We start from the raw sequence: 23,869 nt of genomic DNA on the forward strand, positions 1-23,869 counted from the left end.
TTGTTGGGTTGAAATTATCTCTAACTCCAAAGGTTAAAAAAATGATTAGGTCAGAAATACTGCAGTGGAATTTGTGAACAAACATTTATTGGGGCATGTACTATATGCCAGGAATGATTCCAGGTGTTAGGGAAAGCAGCAAACAAAATAGATAAAAATCAATACTCTCAAGGAAATTGTATTTTAGCAGAAAGATGACCCTACGGTAAGAACAGATGTTTAGATTGCTTTATTTAAACAGAACAATATGTTATGTAAATTGGGTGTATTTCTTTCAACAACAAATAAGCACTCATTTGAACAAATAAGCTCAGAAGATTTAAAACTATATTTAAACTATGTTTTTAAAGAGAGTGATAGCATCCTATAGATCTGTAGTCAAAATGTGATCTGAAAACAAATATAGAACTTAAATAAGAAGTTTAGCTATATATCTATAGGGTACTATTTCTTTTTGGAAAAACTAGTTTAAATTTCACAAAAGTATATAGGTTTGTTGATCAAGGAGTGTGTGTTTGTAGTTAAAGAAATGTATGCGGTGCATTTCCCATAGTCTCACAACTGTGAATCATTGTGTGTTACTGGATATTTTTTTCAGAATGTGAAAACACAGTATTGGTCAAAGAAATCACTGGCTTTGAAGGGAAAATTTCAAGTCCATATTACCCAAGCTACTATCCTCCGAAATGCAAGTGTACCTGGAAATTTCAGGTAGTGCAGTTTTACCACTACTTTAGAAAAATATTGTTATCTTATGTTTAGTAGCAATCTATTTTTAATTACCTTTATTTTTTACTACAAAAAGAGTATTAGTTTTATAATATCTAAACCTTAATCAAATACATTATCTAGAACATGAAAGGTCCTTGTCATTTCAACCCTCTGCCCATAAATTAACTGTTCTTTGCAGATGGGCTTATTTTTCCAATTGTTATTTTGTTTGGTTGTATTAAATGCAAAGATACTATTACGGACTCAAACACCTTATTATTTTACTTTGATAGAGCTCGCTTATCAATTTTTAATTATTTCACTGTCAGCATTATTGTAAGAATAATAAAGAAGTAATAAACTGAATTAGGCAATGTATATTTCAGTTATATAAGCAAACCAAATTTTGTAAATTTATATAAAATATATACATCTCCGTCTGGTCCTTAACAGAGTTCCTTTTTTTTTCCTTTAAAATTTTTGTCTATAACTGTTTTTCTTTCTCCAACTGTAGTGTCCTGTGAAGGGACAAAGGGCAAGGCTCCTTCAGCCTGTATGTATAAACCCATTTTTGTGAGGCATAGAAACTAGATGTAAGTGGCAAGCAGTTCAGGGTTTGCACTCATTCACCATGTTGCTATTAAATGCCTACTATGTGTTTGGGAGTATTCTAGACACTGGGATCCATGATATCTGACACATGCACAAAAGCTCTGCTCTCACGGAGCTTACCGTACAGCAGGGGGAGACAGGCGACAAATGAACACACATATGTGCAGCATGGTACATGGTGGGACAGTGCTATGGAGAAGACTAAAGCAGGGAAGGAGCCTCTGGAGCTCGGTGGGTGATCCGGAGTATGAAGCATGGGATGTCAGGAATTTGTTACCTTAAGTACACTGCCAGGGGAAGTCTCTCCAACAAGCGGACATTTGCACAGAAACCTGAGAGAGATGGGGAAACCAACCCTATGCATCCCCAGAATCAGAGTGTTGCAGGCAAAGGAACAGCCGAGGCAAAGGCCCTGAGGCAGGTGCACGCTTGCTGCATGTGTCATTTGTACATAGAGTTAAATATTTTTAATAATTTTACTATACCCAAATGTGTACTTAGTGTCAATGTCCTGATGGCATACATCCTTATGTTATTTTTTTCATCATTGTTGCAAACATTTCCAAAATAATGAAAACCCAAAGGTTTTGGACTCTTGCTCACCACCAGATTCTTAAGGCCTCAGGGCAGCAGAATCTCTGTGTCTCAGGTGACTTCAGCAGTTGGGGAAGGAAAAAGAGGGACAACAAATCTGTCTCTTCCATCTGTCCAAAAAGCAGGTGTATCTTCTTTAGGACATCCAGAACAAGAAAAGCCATTCCCAAATGCTTGAAGTTCAAATGTTTGAAGTTCCTTGGAGGTAAAATAAGCATTGATTCCATGATAACCCATAAGACCTAATGAGAAGATTCCTAAACATTGTTCTAGTCAGGATGTAAATAAGAATATCAGATTCTGTCTCACTGAAGGTCAAGCGTTAGAAATGCTGAGTAAAAAGAACTCTTTATAAAGAAAAAAGCATGCCACTGAGGGAGTGGAGAATGGGAGAGGGGAAACAGGAAATACTGGGGACAGAGTTTGGTTGATGACGCCATTTCCCAAAGGTCAAGGTTGGTCCTCCTCAGTGTGGACATTAAATAAAGCTGTTCCTTTCTCGGACGGCTTTGAACAGCCCCCTACAATTTCGTGATGGCATGTTTCCGCAAATGGAAATCATGTAAAAAAAATAATAATGTCACCTGTAAAATAGCTTTGAATTTATTACAACAACTGAGAAGAATGACTTAAGTGACAAAAGTATTGACTCAAGCCGTGATAAAACCTTTTGTACACATGAGTTGATTTCTTTCATCCTCAATCCTTCTTAGTGCCTGGTCTGATTTCCAAATGTAACTGCAGAGCAATCAATCCCTTTTGCAGACTCCCTTCCAGCTGAGTTTTTAAGGTCTCATTTATCTGAGAAGGACTAACTCCCACTCCAACTTAAAATTCCTGTGATTTTTTCTCCCAAGAATAAACAAATGTTTATTGAATGTCAGTTTCAGGCGCATAACCATAGGGAACACTCAGTAGCAAGGTAGTCCTTGCTCTTTCCGAGCTTACAGATTGCAGGGGAAGAAGGTGTGGCAAAACAAGAGAAAGTGAAAAAGAGTATTGAGGCTTATAACATGTCGCTTCCATTTGTTTCGGGCACACACATTTTTATTTGGTCTTAAAGCAAACCTCAGATATAGGAGAGAGACTTCTTGTCACATTTTAGAGATATTTGGAAATAGAGCTGGGGCAAGCCATTGGCCAGAGGCTACTCAAATAAAAAGTGACCCAGGCAGCATTCAAAAGAATCATGCCCCCCTCCGTAAGCAAGTTCGGCACCCCCCTCCTTTTCCGGGTTCCTAAAGATGTTCAGTTTCCCTATGTTTCATAACAATCGCTTAGTTGAATATTTGCCTCCCTCTCTCTTCCTTCTTTTTGTTTTCCAACTAATATATTTTGCTATGGGATCTTAGAAGAGAAACAGGGAGTGGGGTTTTGAATTGTTTTATCACAGGTGTCATCAGCCTAGCACCCACCAATTCAGGTGTATCCGACCCAAGCAGAGATTACTGTGGCCCGTGTCAATTCACCTCCTCCCATCACTTAGGAAATAGGTGGGATTCCCCAGAGAGGAGTCCCTCTTCCTTGCTTCTGTGACAAACTTCTAACCACTGAAGTTTCCAGTGCCTGTTGGAGGTGGGTTGAGCTGTATGTACATAACCACCGGTGAGCGGTGACAAGCTTAAAGCGTGTCCTGCATCCTGTTGCTACCACCGACTAGAGAAATATGCCAACACAGCAGGTCCAGATCTGGAGAAACCCTCCCCTTACTCGATAAACATGCCCAAAGCAAAGGCAGGGGTTGGGCAGTGGGAACTGAGAACACAGGACATAGAAGGAAATAGCATACTTGGCGGTTTTTCATTTTTGTCCATTTGTTGAACAAAATAGCTCACAATGCTTGGTGGACCTGCCCCTCACGACTCCCCTGGTCAAGCTGACTAATATCAGTAGAGCCTCTTGGCCAATCTGGACACAAATATAGATTTGTGTGCAAATCTGTGTCAGTAGAATCTGGTGTGCAAAGGAACTTAATTCTTTTCACTGTGGAAAGGCTTTGTAGATGGGGGGTCGGTGATGCATTTAAATGGATTTTACTTTGGAGTGATGGAACACAGTGAAAATGCAATGCCAGCTTCCTATGGAGAATTGCATTGGAATATGTCCTTATGCTGTAAAATTACAGTGATTACTCACGGTATTTACTAACAGTTTGCATCTTTTCTTCTTTTTTTTAATGTGAAGAAAAACTCAGATAACACGACTGGGGAAAAAAATTGATGTGTGCCCTCAGGAACCCTTGGTTTTTATTGAATATAAGACGATCCCATTCCTCTTGAGCCCTCACTGCCCATTTCCAGGCGCCATGATGCACTATGGAGCCTGGAAAAACCACCATGTGGCCTTCAGGGAAATGCAGGGTAACCTTGGACATGTGACTTATTTTGGGTTAGTTTTGATTTCTTCTATAAAATAGGACTCATACTACCTTTTTAACTTGTAGTTGTGATGTTTAAATGAGATACATAAAGAGCCTGATTCATTCCTTCTCGAAGATAAGTTGAGGGAGGAGGGCTACTATATTTAAGTACGTTAGAAAGAAGTACATACACAGAACAAAGAAATCATAGCATCAAATATGATGACATCTCTAAAAAAACCAAATATCAGCAATAAAAGTCAATGGGTAAAATCCACCTCTTAAACAAAAAAGACAACAGAATTGAATCACAAAGTATTACCTATAACTTAATTGTATATTATTTACAAAAGATGGCAGAATAAAAAGTGATTTAGCTGAACGTAAAAGGATGGGCAATATCATACCAGACATTATAAACAAAAAGAAAGTAGGGATCAGAACCTTAGCACGAGACAACATGGAAATCAACATTAGGGCAACAACACTGGGTGAGAAATGGAAGGTGATCTGTAATGATAATGAGGGCAATCCACGTGAAGTTCTGTGATAATTATTTACTTACCGAAGGACGTAACATTAATACTCTTAAATCAAAATCTATAGCACATTCAAAGAGAAATGGTCAATGCTTAACTAAGAGATTTTAGTTCTTTTCCGTTGGTTCCTGACAGAGATAGTGGGGAGAATAGCTACAGCTAGGAAGGATATTAAACCATACAAATAATGAGTTTGGCTATATACGTACGTACATACATACATACATACATACGTACATACATACATACATTACCCTTTTCTTTCAAATGACCTTGGAGCATTCACAAATTCGATCACATCAAAATCCTTAATAAATAAAAACATTAAAAAGCAATACAGGCGACAAATAATCTCTTATCTAATTAGTATAGAATTAGAAAACTAGAGAGTGGGTAAACAGAAGTTCCACTCTCTGGAAATGTGTAAACTCTCTCTAAATAATTCCTGGGTCAGAGTGAAAATTAAAATGAAAATCGGGACATAACAAACATAATGTGTGTGTATGTCACACAGTGTTGTAAACAGCTCAGCCCCGTGTGTGTGTGTGTGTGAGCGTGCACACACATGCTCTCACATGGGCGTGTGCAGTACGGATAGCCTCTTCTCTTGTCCGATCCTGTCGCTGCAGACCTAGGAGTGACTCAGTAACTGCCCTCAGGAATACCCAGGTTGACTGTGAGGAGGATGCTGATTCATTTCTCCTTTATCTAAATAATCTGAATAATGCTTTAAATAAACTATGTCATTATTGTCACTGAAGGAGAAAACTGTGTGTCCTCATTAACAAGGGGATGTTTTCAAGCTCATTTACAAGGAGGAAACCGACACCCGGAGATAATCTAATGTGTCCCATGTCACCCAACTCACTCAAACTGGGGCCTAACAGTGGCTCTCTGAGCACTGGGCCACCCACTTCCCTCTCTGTTATGCTCCCCTCCTTCCAGTTTGTTGGGGAGGGGGGGTTGGGTCTACCCCACCAAAGGCCACAGGGCACAAAGAATAAATTGCCCTGAGAACAGCAAGTCAAGGGAATGAGTTGAGTGAGGAATCAGCCCGAAACATGTCCTTCAACTGAAACATTTTTTTGACTTATGTTTGTTTTTCACAGACTTCCCTATCAACCCTTGGCGTAGCACTGAAATTCCATAACTATTCAATAACCAAGAAGAGTGTGAAAGGCTGTGACCATGGATGGTGGGAAATTAATGAGCACATGTAAGTGGGTTCCAGATGGAAAGAATCTGATGAAAGGCCTGACCCAGAGGTTCAAAGCCTTGGATTTCTTGTCCCCAAAGAGTTTGTACTTTACTGTTTACAGATAGGGAAATCGAAGGATACAGGGGTTAAAGAACTTGCTCAAGGTCACTCAGCTCCTACGTGATTAAGCCAGGATTCAGATTCCTGTCTTAAGGGCTCCCAAGGCCTTGCTGCCCCACTGCTCTTTGCTACTGGGCTATGGGCGTGTACACTCTACGCTTTACAAAAATAGTTTGGTAGATAAAGTCTTTCAAACCGCGGAGCCCTGGAGGAAATAATAAATTGGAGTCCTGGTGATAGGAAAGGTAGAAACCATTAGCCAATTCTTTGCGGGAGTGGAGGCTGGATTGGCCTGGCTGTATCCTGAGGCTGGGATGTGGGTTGAGGCTGATCAGAGAAATCTGGATGACTGAGCTTCCTGAACTGACCTAGGAGCGCCTCACTCTCACCTTTTATTTGTCCTTTAGTGGTTGTTATTGTTTAATTGCTTCTGAAGTTGTAATCGATCTTGTATTAAAAAATATAGAATGTCCTGTCTTTGCAGCAGAATAGCTTCTAAGTTTACTGTGAGGTAAGCTTTTTTTGTGTGAATTTAGCCTAAGGGATCTGCCAGCTAATTCTGTGCTCATTGTTAATCCATGAATGAGACCTTCCTTTTCTAGATGATTTTGCTGAAGAACTTCTTTCATTTCCTTTAGACTCTCAGATTACGTGCTAAAATAGTCATTGGTTCTGTCTGCACTGGACTAGATCCTATCTGATTTAAGAGCATGCTTGGATCCATTATTAAGACGTGGCTTGGAATCCTTTTGGGAATATTTTTGAATCAGGGTCTATTATGTAGGAAGCAGAATACCTGCATTCAGGTTCCAGCTCTGTTACTTAGTAGCTGTATTAACTAGGACAAATTATTTAACCTCTTTGATTTTCAGTCTGTAAATGAGCTAACGATTCCTAAATACCTAAATTACCCAATGATTTGGTAAGCATTTAATGAGATAAAGCATACTACACACCAAAAAATATAGAATATATTATATATATCTTATATATTATAGACTGCAATATAGAATGTGCTCCCCCTCCAAGTTTTACGAATACTGCATTCTGATATTTAATTAGATAGACGCCCAGAAAACAAATCTTTGGAATTCTCTTGTAAAATGCGGTACTATTTTTTTTTTTTTTTGTCCTAAATAACAACCCCCACCACCCACGGAGTGTGGCTGCCAAATCATGAGCAAAATCTTTTTGCAAGCAATCAATACCAGGGAAGCTGTCTGCCCGAAATACTCTCTCTGAAGGGCCCGCTCTTCCCTTGCTCTTGCGGGCAGGCTGAAGTCCTATCAGATTCTTTTGATGCTAGTTGTGCCTCTAGGATTTAAAATGCCAACCCTTCCCATTATCAGTTCTTTTCATCTAAAAAGGAAAGGCTCTAATTACACTAATTTCTGACACCTTGCTGAAAAGTTGCCTAAAGGCGCTGGGTTTGTAATGGGGCAGTAGGAAAAGGTAATGCTGACTCCAGGAAGCCTAGTGCTTCTGAGTTCAGAGAAGGTGGGGATGCGGTGTGTTTGCTCGAGCAGCTAGAATGCAGCCTGTGAACCCTGGAGGAATGGATGTCCTTCCTAGGAAGTTTTGCAGAGTGAAGTTCCTGAAGGGAAAGCTGTTGATGCCCTAGAAAGTGCTAGGGTTTAGCATCAGGCAGATTTGTGTCCTAATCCTGGTGCTTCTCTCTATTTTGAACTTGGACACATTACTTTGCTTATTTAACTTCTCAGCTTTTTTACCTGTCATGGGTCTGTATCTGTAAACCAACTCTTGTGGTTTCTCCAATTTCTCACTTCTATTTTTTTTTAACTTTTGTTCCATTAGCCACCACTATGCCCCATTCCCTACTGTTCCACCCCGAACTCCAGCCCAAGCATGGATTCAAAGATTCCTTTTATCTTGACTCTTCTTTAACATCCCAGTAAGATCCATCTTTGCAAGAAAGTTCTAGTAAGTGTTGATGGAGAGCACAAATAAAATCACCATGAGACACACATAACAATGACCATGTTTTCATGGTCTGATCCCAAGATGACCAACTGGAGAAGACTCTGGCCCTAAAAGGTTAACGTGGATTCCACGTGCCTTTCAGATCCCAGCTCCTACTTGGCCAAGTGGCCACCTACCTGTAGTTACTATCTCTTCCTCTGTTCCCGCAGCTGTTCTATCAGGTCATCAGGGCCCGAACTTTAGCCAGCAGCAAAAGAGTCCTCCCGAAATACATGTGAACTTTAGCCAGTGGCAAAAGAGTCCTCCTGAAATACATGTGAACACTTTCCTTCTCTGAGCCTTAAAACAACACCTCCGTGGTCCTCCCACAGAATGCCAGTGTCTGATCCACGGAACTTTTGCGGTTCCCAAGTGCCTTAGGGGAGAGGAGTGATTGGCATTCACAGATTCCAGGGGAGGCTGTCCCTCCTCAGCCCGTGGGTTTGCTGTTTCCCTTTGAGACGTTGCAGGTTTCACCCTGGGAAGAGCTTTGTCTACACAGGGCGGAGACCTAACTTATCATGGTCCCCCAGCATGGTAATATTTCATGTTCTACTAACCACAAGGCTCATAGAATAAGAATTACTAACAGGAGGGGCATTTCCTCTTACATACAAGAAGTAAGAAAAGTCAGGGTAAGGAGATATTGCAGACAGACATGACTGTTTTGAAATTCTACCAAGGACAAGCCCCAAAGTGCACACTGGTTTTCAATTTAGTTTGAAAAAATATTGTTGTGTTTTCCTTTAAGTATTGCTGGTATTCTTTGTATATTTCCATCCTGAGCTCATGGATTCTACTCTGCTCCATGGCGAGGTTTGTGGGCAAAAGCAGGCAGTTCTTGCTGTCACATGGTTACTGACACAGAAAAAAAGAGAGGACCTATATTTCTTCTAATTACAAGTATTGGTGAGGAAAACACTAGGTCACAGTCAGTAAGACTGCTATTGTATGTAGCAGAGTAGAAACTCGAGGGGGCAGAAGTTCCTCCATCACAGTCACTTAGCATAGATTGGAGAACTACTGTTAGCTCTGCCGTAAGCATCTCCGCTTGTGAAGCCCGAAGTACCAAAGCATCAGTGCGCTCCCTGTCGATGGGAATGCAGTTGACAGAGCCTGACGCCACGCCTCCTCCCTGACTCTCGTCTCCTCAGGTACTGCGGCTTCTACGTGGATCACCAGACGATTTTCCGAGTGCCTGGTCCGCTTGCCCACATTCAGCTGCGGTGCAGTTCAAGGCTTTCCGACAAGCCACTTTTGGTGGAATATGGAAGTTACAACATTAGTCAACGTAAGCCTGGAATTAGCTCTTTAGAAATTCCTAAGAAATGGTTAAACAGAGCCTAATACTTGGTAACTCAAAACCTTGAGAAATTAAGGAATAAAAACGGATTTATTTCTATTTACTATTAATATGCAAATTAATATGCTATAAATATGGAATATAAACAAAATATATAATAAATAAGTCATAAAATTATGTATTTATTACTGCTATCGTTTAAGTTATAGAAGAAATAACAATTATTTGTTACAATTGAAAAATAGTTTCTTACGTTATTCCTGAAATATGGGACAAACCCATTTCTTGATTTATTGTTTCTGCTACTCATTAATCTTTGTACATATGATGTTTGTGCCAATATTTGGTGGATCAGAAGGCAACTGTTGTGACTCACTTTAGCCCATGACGTGTAGGGAGAGCTGGTCGGTCAAAGAGAATTCAACATCAACCCTCAAAATGTTGTACTCCACACTGAGAACCATGGGGATAGTGGCCGGGAAGTGGTTGTCAGTGTTTGAGGGAAGTCTTTAGAGCTGAAGAGAATAGATATTGACTCAGGAAATTCTCAACCCATTTTAAAAGGGGAAAAGTAAGGGTTAACCACTTGGGAGCCCTTGAGGATAAGACTTGAGAGGAAGCTCATTTAGAACCTTCTTCTTTGCCCATATACCTGCTTCTTGATCTGGAATATTGTAGTTCTGAATATCAGAACATTACAATTTCCAGCAAGAATACCAGGTAAATAGTGAGCCATCTTCTTTTCAATTGCTTTTTCAAACCATGAATATTTTCTCGAAACCCACCCTCTCCATCGTGTGCCAGTGAGATAGCGGTTGACCTGACCATGTGTTTTCCCCATTCTTTGGCACAAGGGAGTACCTTAGTCTGTTCCGGCTACTCTAACAAATACCACGACTGGGTAGCTTATAAAGAACAAAAATTTATTTCTCACAGTTCTGGAGGCTGGATGTCTGAGATCAGGATGCCAGCATGGTCAGGTGAGGGCTCTCTCTGGGTCGCAGGCTTCTTGTATGCTCACGTGGTGGAAGTGGGTGAGGGGGCTCTGCGGGGCTTCTTTTATAAAGGCATCGATCTTATTCCTGAGGCCTCTGCCTTCATCACTTAATTCCCTCCCTAAGGCCCGTCTTCCTAACATCATCACATTGGGCACTAAGATTTCAACATACGAATTTGTGGGGACTGCAAATATGCAGAACATAACAACGAAGAAGGATTTATTATTTCTAATGTATTGGCGATAAGCCCAGGATTTGTGATTCAAGATTAGGCAGGGAATGGATCTTTGACGAGCAGCCTGATTGAAGCGGACTGGGAGATAGAAGGCAGGAGTCCTGAGTTTTGAGGCCGGTCGCTAATCTCTCTAGGTCCGAGTGTCTAAGATCAGTGGTTACTGGTGTATTTGGGGACAGAGATCACTTGATAATGTAATTAAAAGCACAGACTCCTCAGAACAGTGGATCCGATCATATAGGATTCAGAGACACTGGAAGGCCATCTGTAATTCCCCGGGGAGTCTAAAGACTGCGCGCGAAGTCTGCTGGACTCTCTGAAGTGTATTCTAGCTTTCACTTTCTCCGAGCCAATGACAAAGCCGGATTGCTGAGTGAAAAATGGAGATAGTAGAAGTCTGACTACATACGTGAGCTGGATGCATATCCCCTCAGAGCCTCTGGTGGATTAGTTTACTTTCTCTGTTCTCCTAAATTCACCTTTTTTGTCGTTCAGTTATCACCTATAGCTTGATTTGCTGGGGAAATTGTATAATTAGTATCGCTACATTGCCAACTCCTCAAGCACCAAATGCTTCATAGTTCTTTGTTCATGTGGTCTGGTGACTTTTAGGGACTCGCACAAGACTTCCTGTGTTTTATTGTCTCTAGCCTGTCCTGCTGGATCTTTTCGATGCTCCTCGGGCTTGTGTGTCCCTCAGGCCCAGCGATGTGATGGAGTAAATGACTGCTTTGATGAAAGTGACGAACTTTTCTGTGGTGGGTATTCAAGTTGTGCTATGGCTTTCTTATGAATAAGTAACCTCCAAGGCCATTGTTGCTGCTGGTGTATATCCTGGGCCTTTGCAGCTGTTATCTATTGCTGCATAACAAGTTACCCCAAAACTCAGTGCCTGACAACAGTCATGTATTTTGGACCATGCATCCATGGGTTGTTTGAGATCCGACTCATCTAGGCTGGCCTCCGCTGGGTGGCTCTGCTTTAAGCAGTAGGTCCTCCTAAGCTTGCTTCTTTCCTGTTTGGGGTCAGGTCTACTGTTCATGGCTCTTTTTCTCATTGAACTAGTGGGCTGGCCATGGCAGTGGTAGAAGCAAAGGATGGGTGAGCAAAACCACGTGGTTCCTCTTAAGTTCTGGGCTTGGAACTGCCACACCATCACTTACATCATATTCCACCAAAGTGCGTCCTAGAGCTAAGGCCACAGTCAAGGGGCAGGAAGCTTATCCTGCACACTTTGGGGCCATGGCGAGGGTGGAGATGTATAATACTACCACAGGGAGTGAGATCGGTGGCTAGTAATTCAATGACCCACAGTCCTCAACTAACAATCCTATTTTAAAGCACAGATCTCTCATCTAGGGAGCAGCCCAGATCTGCAGAGAAGTCAGCTCTTTCAGCGCATTCGTTCATGGCACACAGGTGTTGTGAAGGGAGAATTATTACTACTATTACCTGTATAGTTTGCAGCAATGTCACAGCTGCAACGACCAAGGAGCAGGGTATTGGACATTCCTATTTTGGACAGAGAGTCTCTCTCTTGGTTTTTCATTACTATTTGCACATCATTCCTGAGTCTACCTCCTGTTTCAGAGAGAAACACGGGGAGGATAGTTCACCAGACCATGTGACAACTTTGACAACACTTTCTCCTAAAGGTCCAGAGTTTAATTCAAATACAATTGCGATGGTGAAGCTATTTAATTTCTTTCATATTCTTGGAGAAAGAGTACAGTTAATATAACTGTGAAAAACTTATATTCATGAAAAATAACCTATGGCCCTACATCTTTCTTTCTTTCTTTCTTTCTTTCTTTTGTTCGTTCTTTCTTTCTTTCTTTCTTTCTTTTGACAAAACAAAATAAAACTCCCTTAACTTAGGGCTCATTGACCTTTTCAATCTATAGGGTTTTCCGTTGCTTAAAAAAAAATAAATGCTGGCCATTATATAGTGGGCGAGGTTGCTGGTATGTTTTACATTATTACCATGCCCTGTTACAATGCTCCAAACAGAAATGATTATTGTTACTTTATAAGAAGGACTGTTTTTGGTAATCATTATTTCTCATTGTGCCATTTTGGAAACTATTCTCTAGGAGTCACCTAGGTACACCCAGAAGCTCAATGAGCATTTCAGGGCAGTCATGTCCTTCCCCCTACCCCCGGCCCCTAACAACAGATGCCACTGAAAACACGAGAGCAGGTAACAAAAATGATCACTTTTCACAAAACCAGAAATGTCTAAGGAATCATACCTCCCAAGACTGTTTGCTATTATAACTGTGCCTGTCCTGTCACTTGTCCAAAGGCAATTCATGAAGATGTTCCAAAGAAGAAAAATTGTGATAATTTACAGTGGTGTTTCTTAATCCAGGAAATGGATCACCCACGACAAAATCATTTTAAAGAGAGTTTTCCTTATATGCAGATTAAGATAAACCTGTTGTCCTGTGGTTAATACATTCAACAAAACCTTAATGAGCACCTACTGTGTAATCAGGGGCCTGAAGTACAAAGATGAATAAGACAAAATCCTCACTGTAAGGACACTCCCACTTTGTTTAGGAAGGCAGACAAGTTCAATTTTAAGTATTTAGTTATTTAATTTTTTTTTTTTTTGAGAGAGAGCGAGAGAGGAGGGGCAGAAAGAGAGAGAATCTTAAGCAGTCTCCATGCCCTGAGACGATGACCTGAGCCAAAATCAAGAGTTAGAGTGGAACGGACTGAGTCACCCAGGCGCCCCAGAGAGGTTTAATTTAGATAACAGCTTATCATTTTTATTTTCCTTAAAAGAAAATCTCCCAATGCATTTAATTGTCATTAAGTAAACAAATTGCCAGACTTGAATGCATTTAGGCAAAAGCAAAAACCAGACCTGAGAAACTCAGAGCACTAGGAATTACAGCCAAGCTGCAGCCTCCGCTTGTCTCACGCAGGTGTCAGGTTTGAGGAAAACACACTTTTTATTTGATGTAAGTCATCTTAACCGTTTGCACCATTAGAGGGGCACTGCTGGTTCTCAGAGGCCTGCTGATGTTTCAGGCTCATGAGCTTTCTGTCTGTTCTCATTCTAGTGACTCTTAAGCCTGCCTGCAACACCAGCTCCTTCAGGCAGCACGGCCGTCTGGTCTGTGATGGCTTCAGGGACTGTGAGGACGGCCAGGACGAGCAGAACTGCACTCAAAGTGAGGGCGAGTCCTCTGCACGCTGCTGTGCTTCCTGTACACTCTGCTAAGTCGGAACTGAAATACCTCTGGGGGCTCAGGGCAATTGACTTGCCCCAGTTTTCCCAAGACTTACCCAGTTTTAGCACTGAAAATCCCAGGTCCCTGGAATCCTCTTGGCCCCAGGCAAAACGGGACAGTTGGTCACTGAGTGTGCATGTGTGTGTGTCTGTGTGTGTGTGTGTGTGTGAATACTGGAAGATTTCCGTTGCTTATTTGCTTTTAATGCTGCTCGAGAGTAAAGGATGCTGAGGACGTGATCTAGCAGGACTTGCCAGATACCGTGATGGGACATGTTCTATTCCAGCCCCTGCAGAAACACATACTGCTGGAGTGGTGAACAAACGTGCTGTGATTCACAAAGGCTGCCCATTTTCTCCATAATGCGATGAAAGGACTGAATATGGTATTGATGTTTGCTCAAAATTTTCTTGGAGAACAGAACAAAATAATTAATAGCAAAGAGGCTATGGCCTAAAGCCACCGATATGGCCAACTGCTTTGAATCTCACCTCTAGTGAAAGAAAGGAGGGGTCATCAAATTGATTCTCAACAGGTGCACCTGCCTGCCTTCCGATGGCTCTGCTGAGGTGAGGGGACTGGTCCCCATGGGCTTGTTTCGTCGCCCTCTGCCATGTTTCCCAGAGCAGCAAATACCCATGCCACGGCTACACCATCCTTGGAGGATGGGAGTTGCGTGTCATTCCCTCGAGTCTGTTTCTGGGCAGGAAAAACTCTTCCCTCTTTTGTTCTTTTTTAGGCATTCCGTGTAATGACAGGACTTTTAAGTGTGGCAATAATATTTGCTTTAGGAAACAAAATGCACAGTGTGATGGGACTGTGGACTGCCCAGACGGAAGTGATGAAGAAGGCTGCAGTGAGTACATTCCTTCCGACTCCCTGTATTCCTTCCTCAGTTTCCACGTGTTCATTTTCATTCCCTTCTTGGGGTACATCCCCCTGGCAAAAGTTGGGGTCCAGGGAAGAATAATAAATATTGGTGAACTGCATCTGAAATGGTATCTCAGAATTAAAAACTCTGGAGAGGATTCTGTCTGCTTCCTTGATAACAAGCATGAAAGCATCAGGTGTTTATAATGAGAACTTTCACTTTCTGGTAACTCTAATCAAGGGAGAAGCACCTAAGTAAAAAGTCCACGAGAAGAGAAACAGATACTGGAACACCGTGGGTGACTATTATTTAGGCCTTATGTTATCACTGATACCAAGTGCGGCTTTTTTCTTTAGCGACCCCCTGAGGACTGTAATTTGCCCTATGTTAGTATGTCCTCTCTAACTGGCCAGCTGGCAACGTGGTAGTAATGCATCGTTATCAATACAGTTTGCCCTGGAAAATAATTGTTCTGATAACTAGTTTTTCTTAATAGGTTTTCATTTGTCTTGGGCTTAGAAATTCTCTCCCGAATGCTTTCTCTCAAATCAGCAAGCCTCCAAAGACACACTCAATTCTGTTGCATTTGGAACGAATCTTTCCTCTCTTATAATCTAAGCCCCACGGCTACTGCTCACTGCTCGTATCAGGGCAGCCGTTGCTAACATGTCCCCTCCTCCTTGAATCAATGTGCTTTATTGTATGGAGACTGTGTGTCCCTCCTGTTCTCAGGAGGGAGTGGCTTGGGAGCGCCTTTTCTCTAGATAAGCAAGAGGTTTCAATTTGCTTGCCTGGTGCCTCAGGTCCCAATGAAGCTGGAAATGTGACTTAATTTCCAGTGTTTCTTCCAAGTCTGCTTTTAAATCACGTGGCCCTTCCTTTCCTGAAGGCTGCAGCAGGGGCTCCTCCACCTTCCACCGCATCATTGGGGGCACCGACACCCAGGAAGGGGGTTGGCCGTGGCAAGTCAGCCTCCACTTTGTCGGATCCGCTTACTGCGCAGCCTCGGTCATCTCCAGGGAGTGGCTTCTTTCTGCAGCCCACTGTTTCCATGGAAACAGGTAGGGCCTCCCAGTTCTTGCTCTAGGATGGCACGCTGTCTGACCCCAGACCGGACATCTGCCCTCAAGTTGTGGAGTGGAGCTGCCTGCTGGGAACGTCCGAACTATTTAAATGGTGTGGTGTGGTGTGTGTGTGTGTGAGTGTGTGTGTGTGTGTGTGTGTGTGTGTGTGTGTGTGTGGAGAATGGGCACTGGACTTCTAGTTAGAGTGGAAGGGTAATGATTCTGCACCCAGTTTCCAAAGTGGTGGTTGGGGGGAGGGTTCCCACACCACCAGGCAGCTCTGACATGAGTTGAGTGCCCTACAATTGAACTCCGTTCTGACCCTATCTGCCTGCACATAGCATCAGATAAAGCAGGTGAAGGCTCAGACCCACAAGACTGTCCCTCCTCCCCTCTCAGACAGCAGTTGTAAGTCCACGTTGTCACCATAGTTCTGGCTCAACAGCTATAGATTGGAGGTTCCAACCATCCCTTCCTGAGGTTCAATTAATTTGCTAGAGCAGTTCACAGAGCTCAGAAAAACAGTTTACTTTCCAGATCACTGGTTTATTGTCAAAGGGTATAACTCAGGAACAAGCGGAGGGAAGAGATGCACAAGGCAAGGTTTGGGGAAAGGGGGAGAAGCTGTCATGCCCGCTCCAGAACCCTGTCCTTTTGGGGTTTACAGAGGCTTCATTACACAGGCATGATTGATTAAATCATTGGTGTTGGTGGTGGATTCAACCTCCAGCCCCTCTCCTCTCCTCAGAGGTCAGCGAGTGGTACTGGATTGCAACCCTCCAATCACATAGTTGGTTCTCCAGTCCCACTCTTTGGACTCTGTCCTTATTTTTCTTGCAAAGCTTTCGCAATCTCTTCACCCCACCAGAACAGGGCTGCTGTGTAGTCTCACATGGAGACGGCAAGACCCTCAGTGACTCTGTGCAAGTAGAGTTCTGGAAGGGCCGACAGAGAGTTGGGCCCCTGTGAATGGTCATGCTTGAGCAGTTGTGGCAGTGATCTTTCAGGCTTCTGGTAGATGACAAGAAGGAATTTCATCAAATTCCTCCTTATCACACTTTGATTTCTAACCTCTCTTGGGATTCATATTATTTGAAATTGGCAAAAGGATTCCCAGACCACTGTCCTGCCGGCCCTGTCTGTCCCCATCAAATGCCAATGTCAGCATGAATAGGAAGAATGTAACAAAAGAATTCAGTCACATTCTTGACCTGTGTGTGGTTCATGAGATAGCAGGGCCAACAGAATTTCCAGCAGTTCTTTAGGATGGGGGAGCGAATTTTCTGGAACATAGCTACCATGCACCACCCCCGCTATACCTTAATCTCTGGTTTTACTAGGAGACAAGGGAGGCTCAGAAAAGTTGTGGTTTTTGCCATGTCAGTGGACAGAGCTAAGGACTACCACAGGAACTAGAATGCAGGCCTCCTTCCCTCAGCGCTCAGCTGTCTGTAGAGGGCCTGTGTCCAAACCCTGGATGGTTCTTCAGACCCTGGCCACTGACTTCATGCTTCCTTCCTTTTCTGCCAGGTTGTCAGACCCCACACCGTGGACTGCTCACCTTGGGATGTATGTGCAGGGGAATGCCAAGTTTGTCTCCCCGGTGAAAAGAATTGTGGTCCATGAGTACTATAACAGTCAGACCTTTGACTATGATATTGCTCTGCTACAGCTCGGTACAGCCTGGCCCGGGACCCTGAAACAGCTCATTCAGCCAATATGCATTCCTCCTGCTGGCCAGAAAGTGCGCAGTGGGGAGAAGTGCTGGGTAACTGGCTGGGGGCGAAGGCACGAAGCAGGTGTGTGAATGAGTGACTGGTCATGCCCTCCCCCTCCAGAGAATACTAACTTGCACTGACGTAGTGCTTTGGGGTTCACAGAGAGGGTTTTTGTGAATGGTCTCATTTGAGCCTCCTGATAATTCGAAGAAGTAGAATGGAAGAAAGTGTTATTATTCCTATTTTTATGATGTTCTTCCCTTACCCAAAAGAAGAAAGACGCAGCTTATAATGGGAGGCGGTGGGGGGGTGGTCTATGAGCAAGGCAAGATTGGATAGATGGTATGGGCCCTTTTCAAACTTTGCTAGGTTTTCCACTATAGAAGAACAATTCCTTTTTACGTTTAGGTTACCTTCACCCAAAGAAGTGATTCCTTTTCTTAAAGAAGAGGACACCCGCCCCCCCACATACACATACACCCTATTGTGTCAAGTCACAGGCAACTGTCTGGAGGCTTATGCAAGTATGTCCATCATGAGGGCAACTCGCCAGGCAGAAGAAAGTCAGGGCTGAAAGCCAGCCTGCCCTTAGCTCCCCAGATTGCAGATTCAGGTCCGAGGGTTCCATCAGCCTAGAATCAGACGGCCCAGAGGGGATGCCTCTTTACAATCCCTTCACCCTAGCTGCCATCTCTGTCATTATGCACAAAGGTCAGAGTGGTAGGGAAGTCCCTACATCTGCTCTGTTGAGGTTTTTCATGGTCTAGGGTTCAAGGTTGATTCTGAATATGCAGTGAGGGGAAGCAGCCACAGCTTTGTGAGGACCACCCCGGAGCTGATGCTTCCCTTCGTCTCCCACCCGCATCTCAGATTCTCGTGCAGCCCTTTCCAAGGGTTTAGGACAGAAGCATTTTCTGCAAACCTTGAATCTTACCCTTGGCCTCGTTTTGACACCCTCTAAAGATTCCTTGCGGGCAGCTTCTCCAGGGCTCACTGCCAGCCCCTAGTTAAGGCCATCACAGTGGCCTGCTGGGATCTCAGGACCCTAATGAGGGAGGGTGGCTCCCAGCTCCAACACTTGTAACCTATTAGGGCCGTCTCCGGGCTTTACTTATATTATCCTGTATCACAGGAGGGAAGAGACTATTCAGCCAGCTTATCATGAGACATTTCCTTATAAGCATGAGTGTGAGTGTATTTATTTTTCTGAATCATTTTAGCCAGACAGGATAAAAAGGAAGTGAAAGGGCTATAACAAAACTGTTATGTTTTTATGGTTCCCAGGACTCTCCCATATATCAGATTATGCTGCTCCATTTAAGGAGCAGGCCTCTGGACTCGTAAGTATTGGTAACTGTTGGGATTCACAGTGCTACCAGCAGCAGGAAGTACGTAGTGAAGGAATACGGCTCAGGGGCTCTGATGATTGAGTCAGACCTTGGGTCTGGATCCTGCTCTGTTACCTGTGAGCTGCCATCGGGCACTCCCTCTAACCTCCTCGGCTTCTAGTTCTTCACCAGCAAAATGGGGATTATAAAAGAATTTACATTAAAAAATTATTCTGAGGATAAGGAGATAATGTGAGTAGATGGTCTAATAGCCTGAATGAGTGTAATGGTTACCATGATTTCTACTTGCAATGTGTTTTCCAGACAATAAAGGCTCCCCTGTTTTGCAGCAAGCAGAGGTGGAGCTCATTGATCAAACCCTCTGTGTTTCCACCTATGGAATCATCACCTCGAGGATGCTCTGTGCGGGGGTCATGTCAGGCAAGAGAGATGCTTGCCGGGTAAGTCATTGCACCTTTCCTTTGCCAAGATGTTATGCTTTCCATACATGCTTTCATGTTTAACTTGTGCAACACTGGGAGATAACTAGGACAGGTATTTCCCTTAATTCAGATATTAATTATAATCTAATTGTCTAAGACCAGGGAAAGGTGATTAAGTAATTAGGTCTATAAAACTCAGTTTTCTGGTTACCATGTATTTTCCTCCAACATTTAGAAAATGAGGCTGGGATTTATCATTCTTCCATGATTTAATTTCTTATAAACCAAAACTAAAAAAGAAAGCAGCTCTCTCTCTCTCTCTCACATACACACACACACACACACACACACACACACTGTCTTAGGATGGCTAGCAGCCACTTCCCTTCTGAAATATCAGGGTTTTATTCACTTGCTCCTTTGATGCATAGGCTGGGGGAGGGGAGAGGGGGCTGGGAGAGGTGACAGAGCACTCATTCGTATGCCTGTGGTTAGGCCTCCTGACAGTGGTCAAGTTGGAGTTCGTCTTCGCGGGGACATTTCTAAGTCCCAGATTCCAACCTATGCAGATAGCTCTATGATTGCCAAAAGTGAACAGATGATTTAGAGGATGAAGAGGGCAGTGGGAGCTGTTCCTCCATCTCTCCACAACCTTAGGCACTATCCACAAAAACTCATCTTACTATCTGGTGGATTTTATCTTCTGAGCCCCTATTTTGTGGCAAGCATTGTGCTAGATGCGTTAGGTAAATTCATTCAAGTCTTTCTTTCACGCCCATTTTGCAGAAGAGGAAACTGGGATACAGAGAGGGTAAGCAAATTACCCAAGGTCACACAGCTCGTAAGTATATACCTGAGCTGGAATGTGAACCCTTATCTGTCTAATGCTAAAGCTGCTGTGTTTTGGCTGCTTCCTGAGGCTAATCAGTTCTAGAGCCCTGTTCTCCCAAAGCCATCTAAATTTACAGGTCAACTTAGACTTAGTAGGGCTGGTGCGGAGATAACTGAAATAGAGAGTCCAGTTTCTCTACCAGTCAGAATTCACCTAATCAGGTTTGGAATTGGGGGGTGGGACTCGGGGGCAAATTCGGAATTTTTTTTATCTTTGCCTCTAGCTAAGTTGCAGCTTTACCTGTCCTCCAAACTAGAAGAATAAAGCCCAGATGGTATAATTTCAAGGATGGATACTGTAGGAACTGTGTTTACACTTTGAATTATTTTCGTCTTTGCTTTGTGGAGTTGAGATATCAGGAGGGACTCTCAAACGAGGGTGATATGTCCTGGGACGGCCGCGGGCCAGTGAGCCGTAGGGCTTGCCTCGGGTGTGGTTCTTCACTGTGAGAATCCGGAGCCAACCCACCCGCTGACTTTGCATGGCCCAGAGGCAGAGGTCAACTTTCCAAGATAACCCTGGCTCCTGAGGTTGTTGTCAGGGCGAAATGATGACCCCAAATAGTGCTTGGCAGACAGCTCCCGCTAAATAAATGTTAGCCACTGTTATTGCTACTACTACCATGGCTACCTCCACTACTAATGAGGGTGGTTCTTTGTTTGGGGGGGTGTGAGAGTTGTTTCCCCTACAAGAATATTCTAAAGATACTCTTGGCCTAAGGAATTACATTTCTTGTGACAAATGCAGCTTTTTGATTTTAGGAAGAAAAATTCTAAAATGACATTAGAAGTTTCACAGTATTTCCTGACCCTTCTGCAAACTACATAATAATTAGCCAAGTGAAAACTTTCCAGAACGGGAGTTTTGATACAATCCATTAGACACATTAATGATAAAATTGAGGATCACTGGAGAAAGGTACTTCCTGCTTACCTTATCTTTTTGTGTAGGGAGATTCGGGTGGGCCTTTATCTTGTCGAAGAAAAAGTGATGGAAAATGGATTTTGACTGGCATCGTTAGCTGGGGACATGGATGCGGAAGACCGAACTTTCCTGGTGTTTACACAAGAGTGTCAAACTTTGTTCCCTGGATTCATAAATATGTCCCTTCTCTTTTGTAAAAGTACAGATTGGAGTTTTGACTATGATTTCTGTGATAGATTCTTTAAAAAAGAAAGCAGTAATTATCCATAAAAGAAGACCCAATTTTTTTCTTCTGTAAATTTCAGATTGCTTACATTTGGTATTTTTTGAAAGACAGAGAAATTAATATGTATTTTATCCCATGAAAAGTTGCCTCAAGGATAGAGCTGAATTCATTCTTAAGCATCAAGGGGACATTGATTCAGAAATGGAGGAAACCTAAAGTAATGCCATGAATCAGGATCTAAATAAGATAAGAAATGGGTGAGGTGCTCAGGAATCCATTCTTAAATTTATGTTTCTATTCAAGGTACAGATATTTATAAGGATTTAGGCAAATTCTGATGTATTAAAATAAAAAATTCCACTAAAAATGCCTGATTTCAGTGTTCTAATAAAAGTAAATGCACAAAAATGTCTCTTTCATAAATGCAAATGAACCCAAGCTCAGTTATTGACAAAGGTAGTATTTCTATTGTTGGTTTCTAATCCAATTTTGTCTAAGCACATAACAGACTTTCTTCAGCCATGGCACAGGGTAATATTATGTACAGAGGAACCAATCAAGTGAGTAACAAAACTAACAACCTAACTTACTTGGCTATTTTATGCCAAGATGCCAGGATGCCATGGAACTATATTCAGTAAAATCATGGAATGAAGGATCATGGTAGTTCGATTGAAAGCACTTACATGGGATTTAAGCAATTGTGATAATGCTGGTCAGGAGTTGAATGATAAGGGAATTTTTAGATGATTGTTTTGAAAGTCAAAATTTTCAGATTATCATTTGGCTTCTGATTTTTTTTTTTCTAAAACTCCAATGGCCTAGACTTACTTCTATTTTCAGGGCATTATAATACCTAGCATGGTTGTAAACCTCTAGGACTGCTCAATACATCATCGTTATTGATTTATTAATTTCGAGGGTTTCAAAATTGATCTCAGAATAAACTTTCCATGAACAGAGGCTAGACTTAACAATACCACTGACTAGGTGAAAACAGTAGGAAGGAGAAGAATGATATCATTTGTTTTCCCTGGGACAAAGTCAAAGGAGTAATAACAATGCTATTTTTAAGTAGGGTCCAGAATAATGAAAATGGTTTTCGTGGGGCTTCAGAAGATCCCAGCGTAACAGTAAAAGGAGAGAGAGAGCGCAAAAGGGGTCATTCTGTGGATCAGACAGAAAAACTGAAATGTGGGTTTAATATCCCTGAAATAGTGAATAATTTCCAGTTCACAGAATATATTTTAATTTGCCAAAAGACTGTTTCCTTCAGGTAAAAGACCCAACATTTTAATGCTACCTTTCTGAACTGGTTCCAATGGATTGAGTAAACGAGCTATGGCATAGTACAATTCAGAGAGCTAAGTGTACCCTTTAATTCACAAAGTGGGACTTAGCTACTAAATTCACTGTGTAAGAACGAATTACGCTGACAGTTCTTAAAACCAGGTTTATTTTGCCTGGGATTGCTATGACCTAGGTACTAGGTGAATTGTACTTTTTTTTTTTTTTTAAGATTTCATTTATTTGCCAGAAAGAGAGCTAGAGAGAGAGAAAAAGAGAGAGAGAGAGTGAGCACAAGCAGGGGGAGTGGCAGGCGGAGGGAGAAGCAGATTCCCTGCTGAGCAGGGAGCCCCATGTGGGACTGGATCCCAGGATCCTGGGATCAATGACCTAAACTGAAAGCAGACACTTAACCGACTGAGCCACCCAGGCGTCCCTGAATTGTACTTATTATTCATGGTCAATTCTAAGGAGATTTACTATTTAAAAACTTCACCAACACCTTGAGTAAGTTCATGATCTCAGGAGATGGAGGAGGGCTAGCATGATCTATCAGATTCATCGCAGGGAACTTTTCAAACCACACATACACGCTACCACTGTAGGCATGTGCTTGCACAAATGTGAGGGTACCATGTTCTTCAGCAGTGCAGGGGTGGAGAAAAGGTTCAGAAACACCAACCTAACTTACTTGGCTATTTTATGCCAAGATGCCAGGATGACATGGAACTATATACTTTATTCTTACAAAAGCATGAATAGAGGCAAATCCAAAGACTGATTTAGTTGGCAGAGTGGAATGGCCTCCATAAACCAAGACAGGAGCATTTCCATGTTGCAGACTACTGGGGTATCTTGCCCGCCTTCACAGTGTCTTCAAATCTGCAAAATGCAACATCACAAACCAGTTGTTTTCTGCTTGATTGGTCTGAGAGGCTGACCCAGTTGCCTGTGTTTACAGTGGTAGTGCTTGTAACCTGACAACATATGGCTACGTGCTGTTGTGCTTTCAAGAAACATATGCCTGTCTGAAGGGAATGAGATGCTTTGGTGCTTTGCTGATGTCACTTAGATGATGTTACTTTATTTTTCGGTTTATACAATAATCGTTTGGGAAAGTATTTGCTCTCAAAGGAGAGATGAAGAAAAATAGCAAGTACTATGACAAGAAAAGCAAAATTCAAAATCTTGTACTGGTCAGCAAGTCTTGGCAACAAGTAGTTTT

At 42.5% G+C, this 23,869-nt stretch overlaps 1 protein-coding gene across 1 annotated transcript in view; it reads left to right on the forward strand.

Moving 5' to 3' along the window:
- The window catches only part of TMPRSS7 (transmembrane serine protease 7), a 36,234-nt gene extending 14,197 nt beyond the window's left edge, over positions 1 to 22,037 (forward strand). The window contains exons 9-18 of the mRNA XM_034669615.1: positions 599 to 711; positions 5,925 to 6,031; positions 9,268 to 9,404; positions 11,300 to 11,407; positions 13,721 to 13,831; positions 14,631 to 14,747; positions 15,652 to 15,823; positions 17,357 to 17,625; positions 19,197 to 19,333; positions 21,158 to 22,037. Coding sequence (XP_034525506.1) covers positions 599 to 711; positions 5,925 to 6,031; positions 9,268 to 9,404; positions 11,300 to 11,407; positions 13,721 to 13,831; positions 14,631 to 14,747; positions 15,652 to 15,823; positions 17,357 to 17,625; positions 19,197 to 19,333; positions 21,158 to 21,328 — 1,442 coding nt within the window. The 3' untranslated portion in view covers positions 21,329 to 22,037. The remainder of the gene's footprint in view (positions 1 to 598; positions 712 to 5,924; positions 6,032 to 9,267; positions 9,405 to 11,299; positions 11,408 to 13,720; positions 13,832 to 14,630; positions 14,748 to 15,651; positions 15,824 to 17,356; positions 17,626 to 19,196; positions 19,334 to 21,157) is intronic.
- Positions 22,038 to 23,869: the final 1,832 nt, after the last annotated feature.

Source organism: Ailuropoda melanoleuca, chromosome 1 (assembly GCF_002007445.2).
Source record: "Ailuropoda melanoleuca isolate Jingjing chromosome 1, ASM200744v2, whole genome shotgun sequence".
Taxonomy (NCBI): Eukaryota; Metazoa; Chordata; class Mammalia; order Carnivora; family Ursidae; genus Ailuropoda; species Ailuropoda melanoleuca.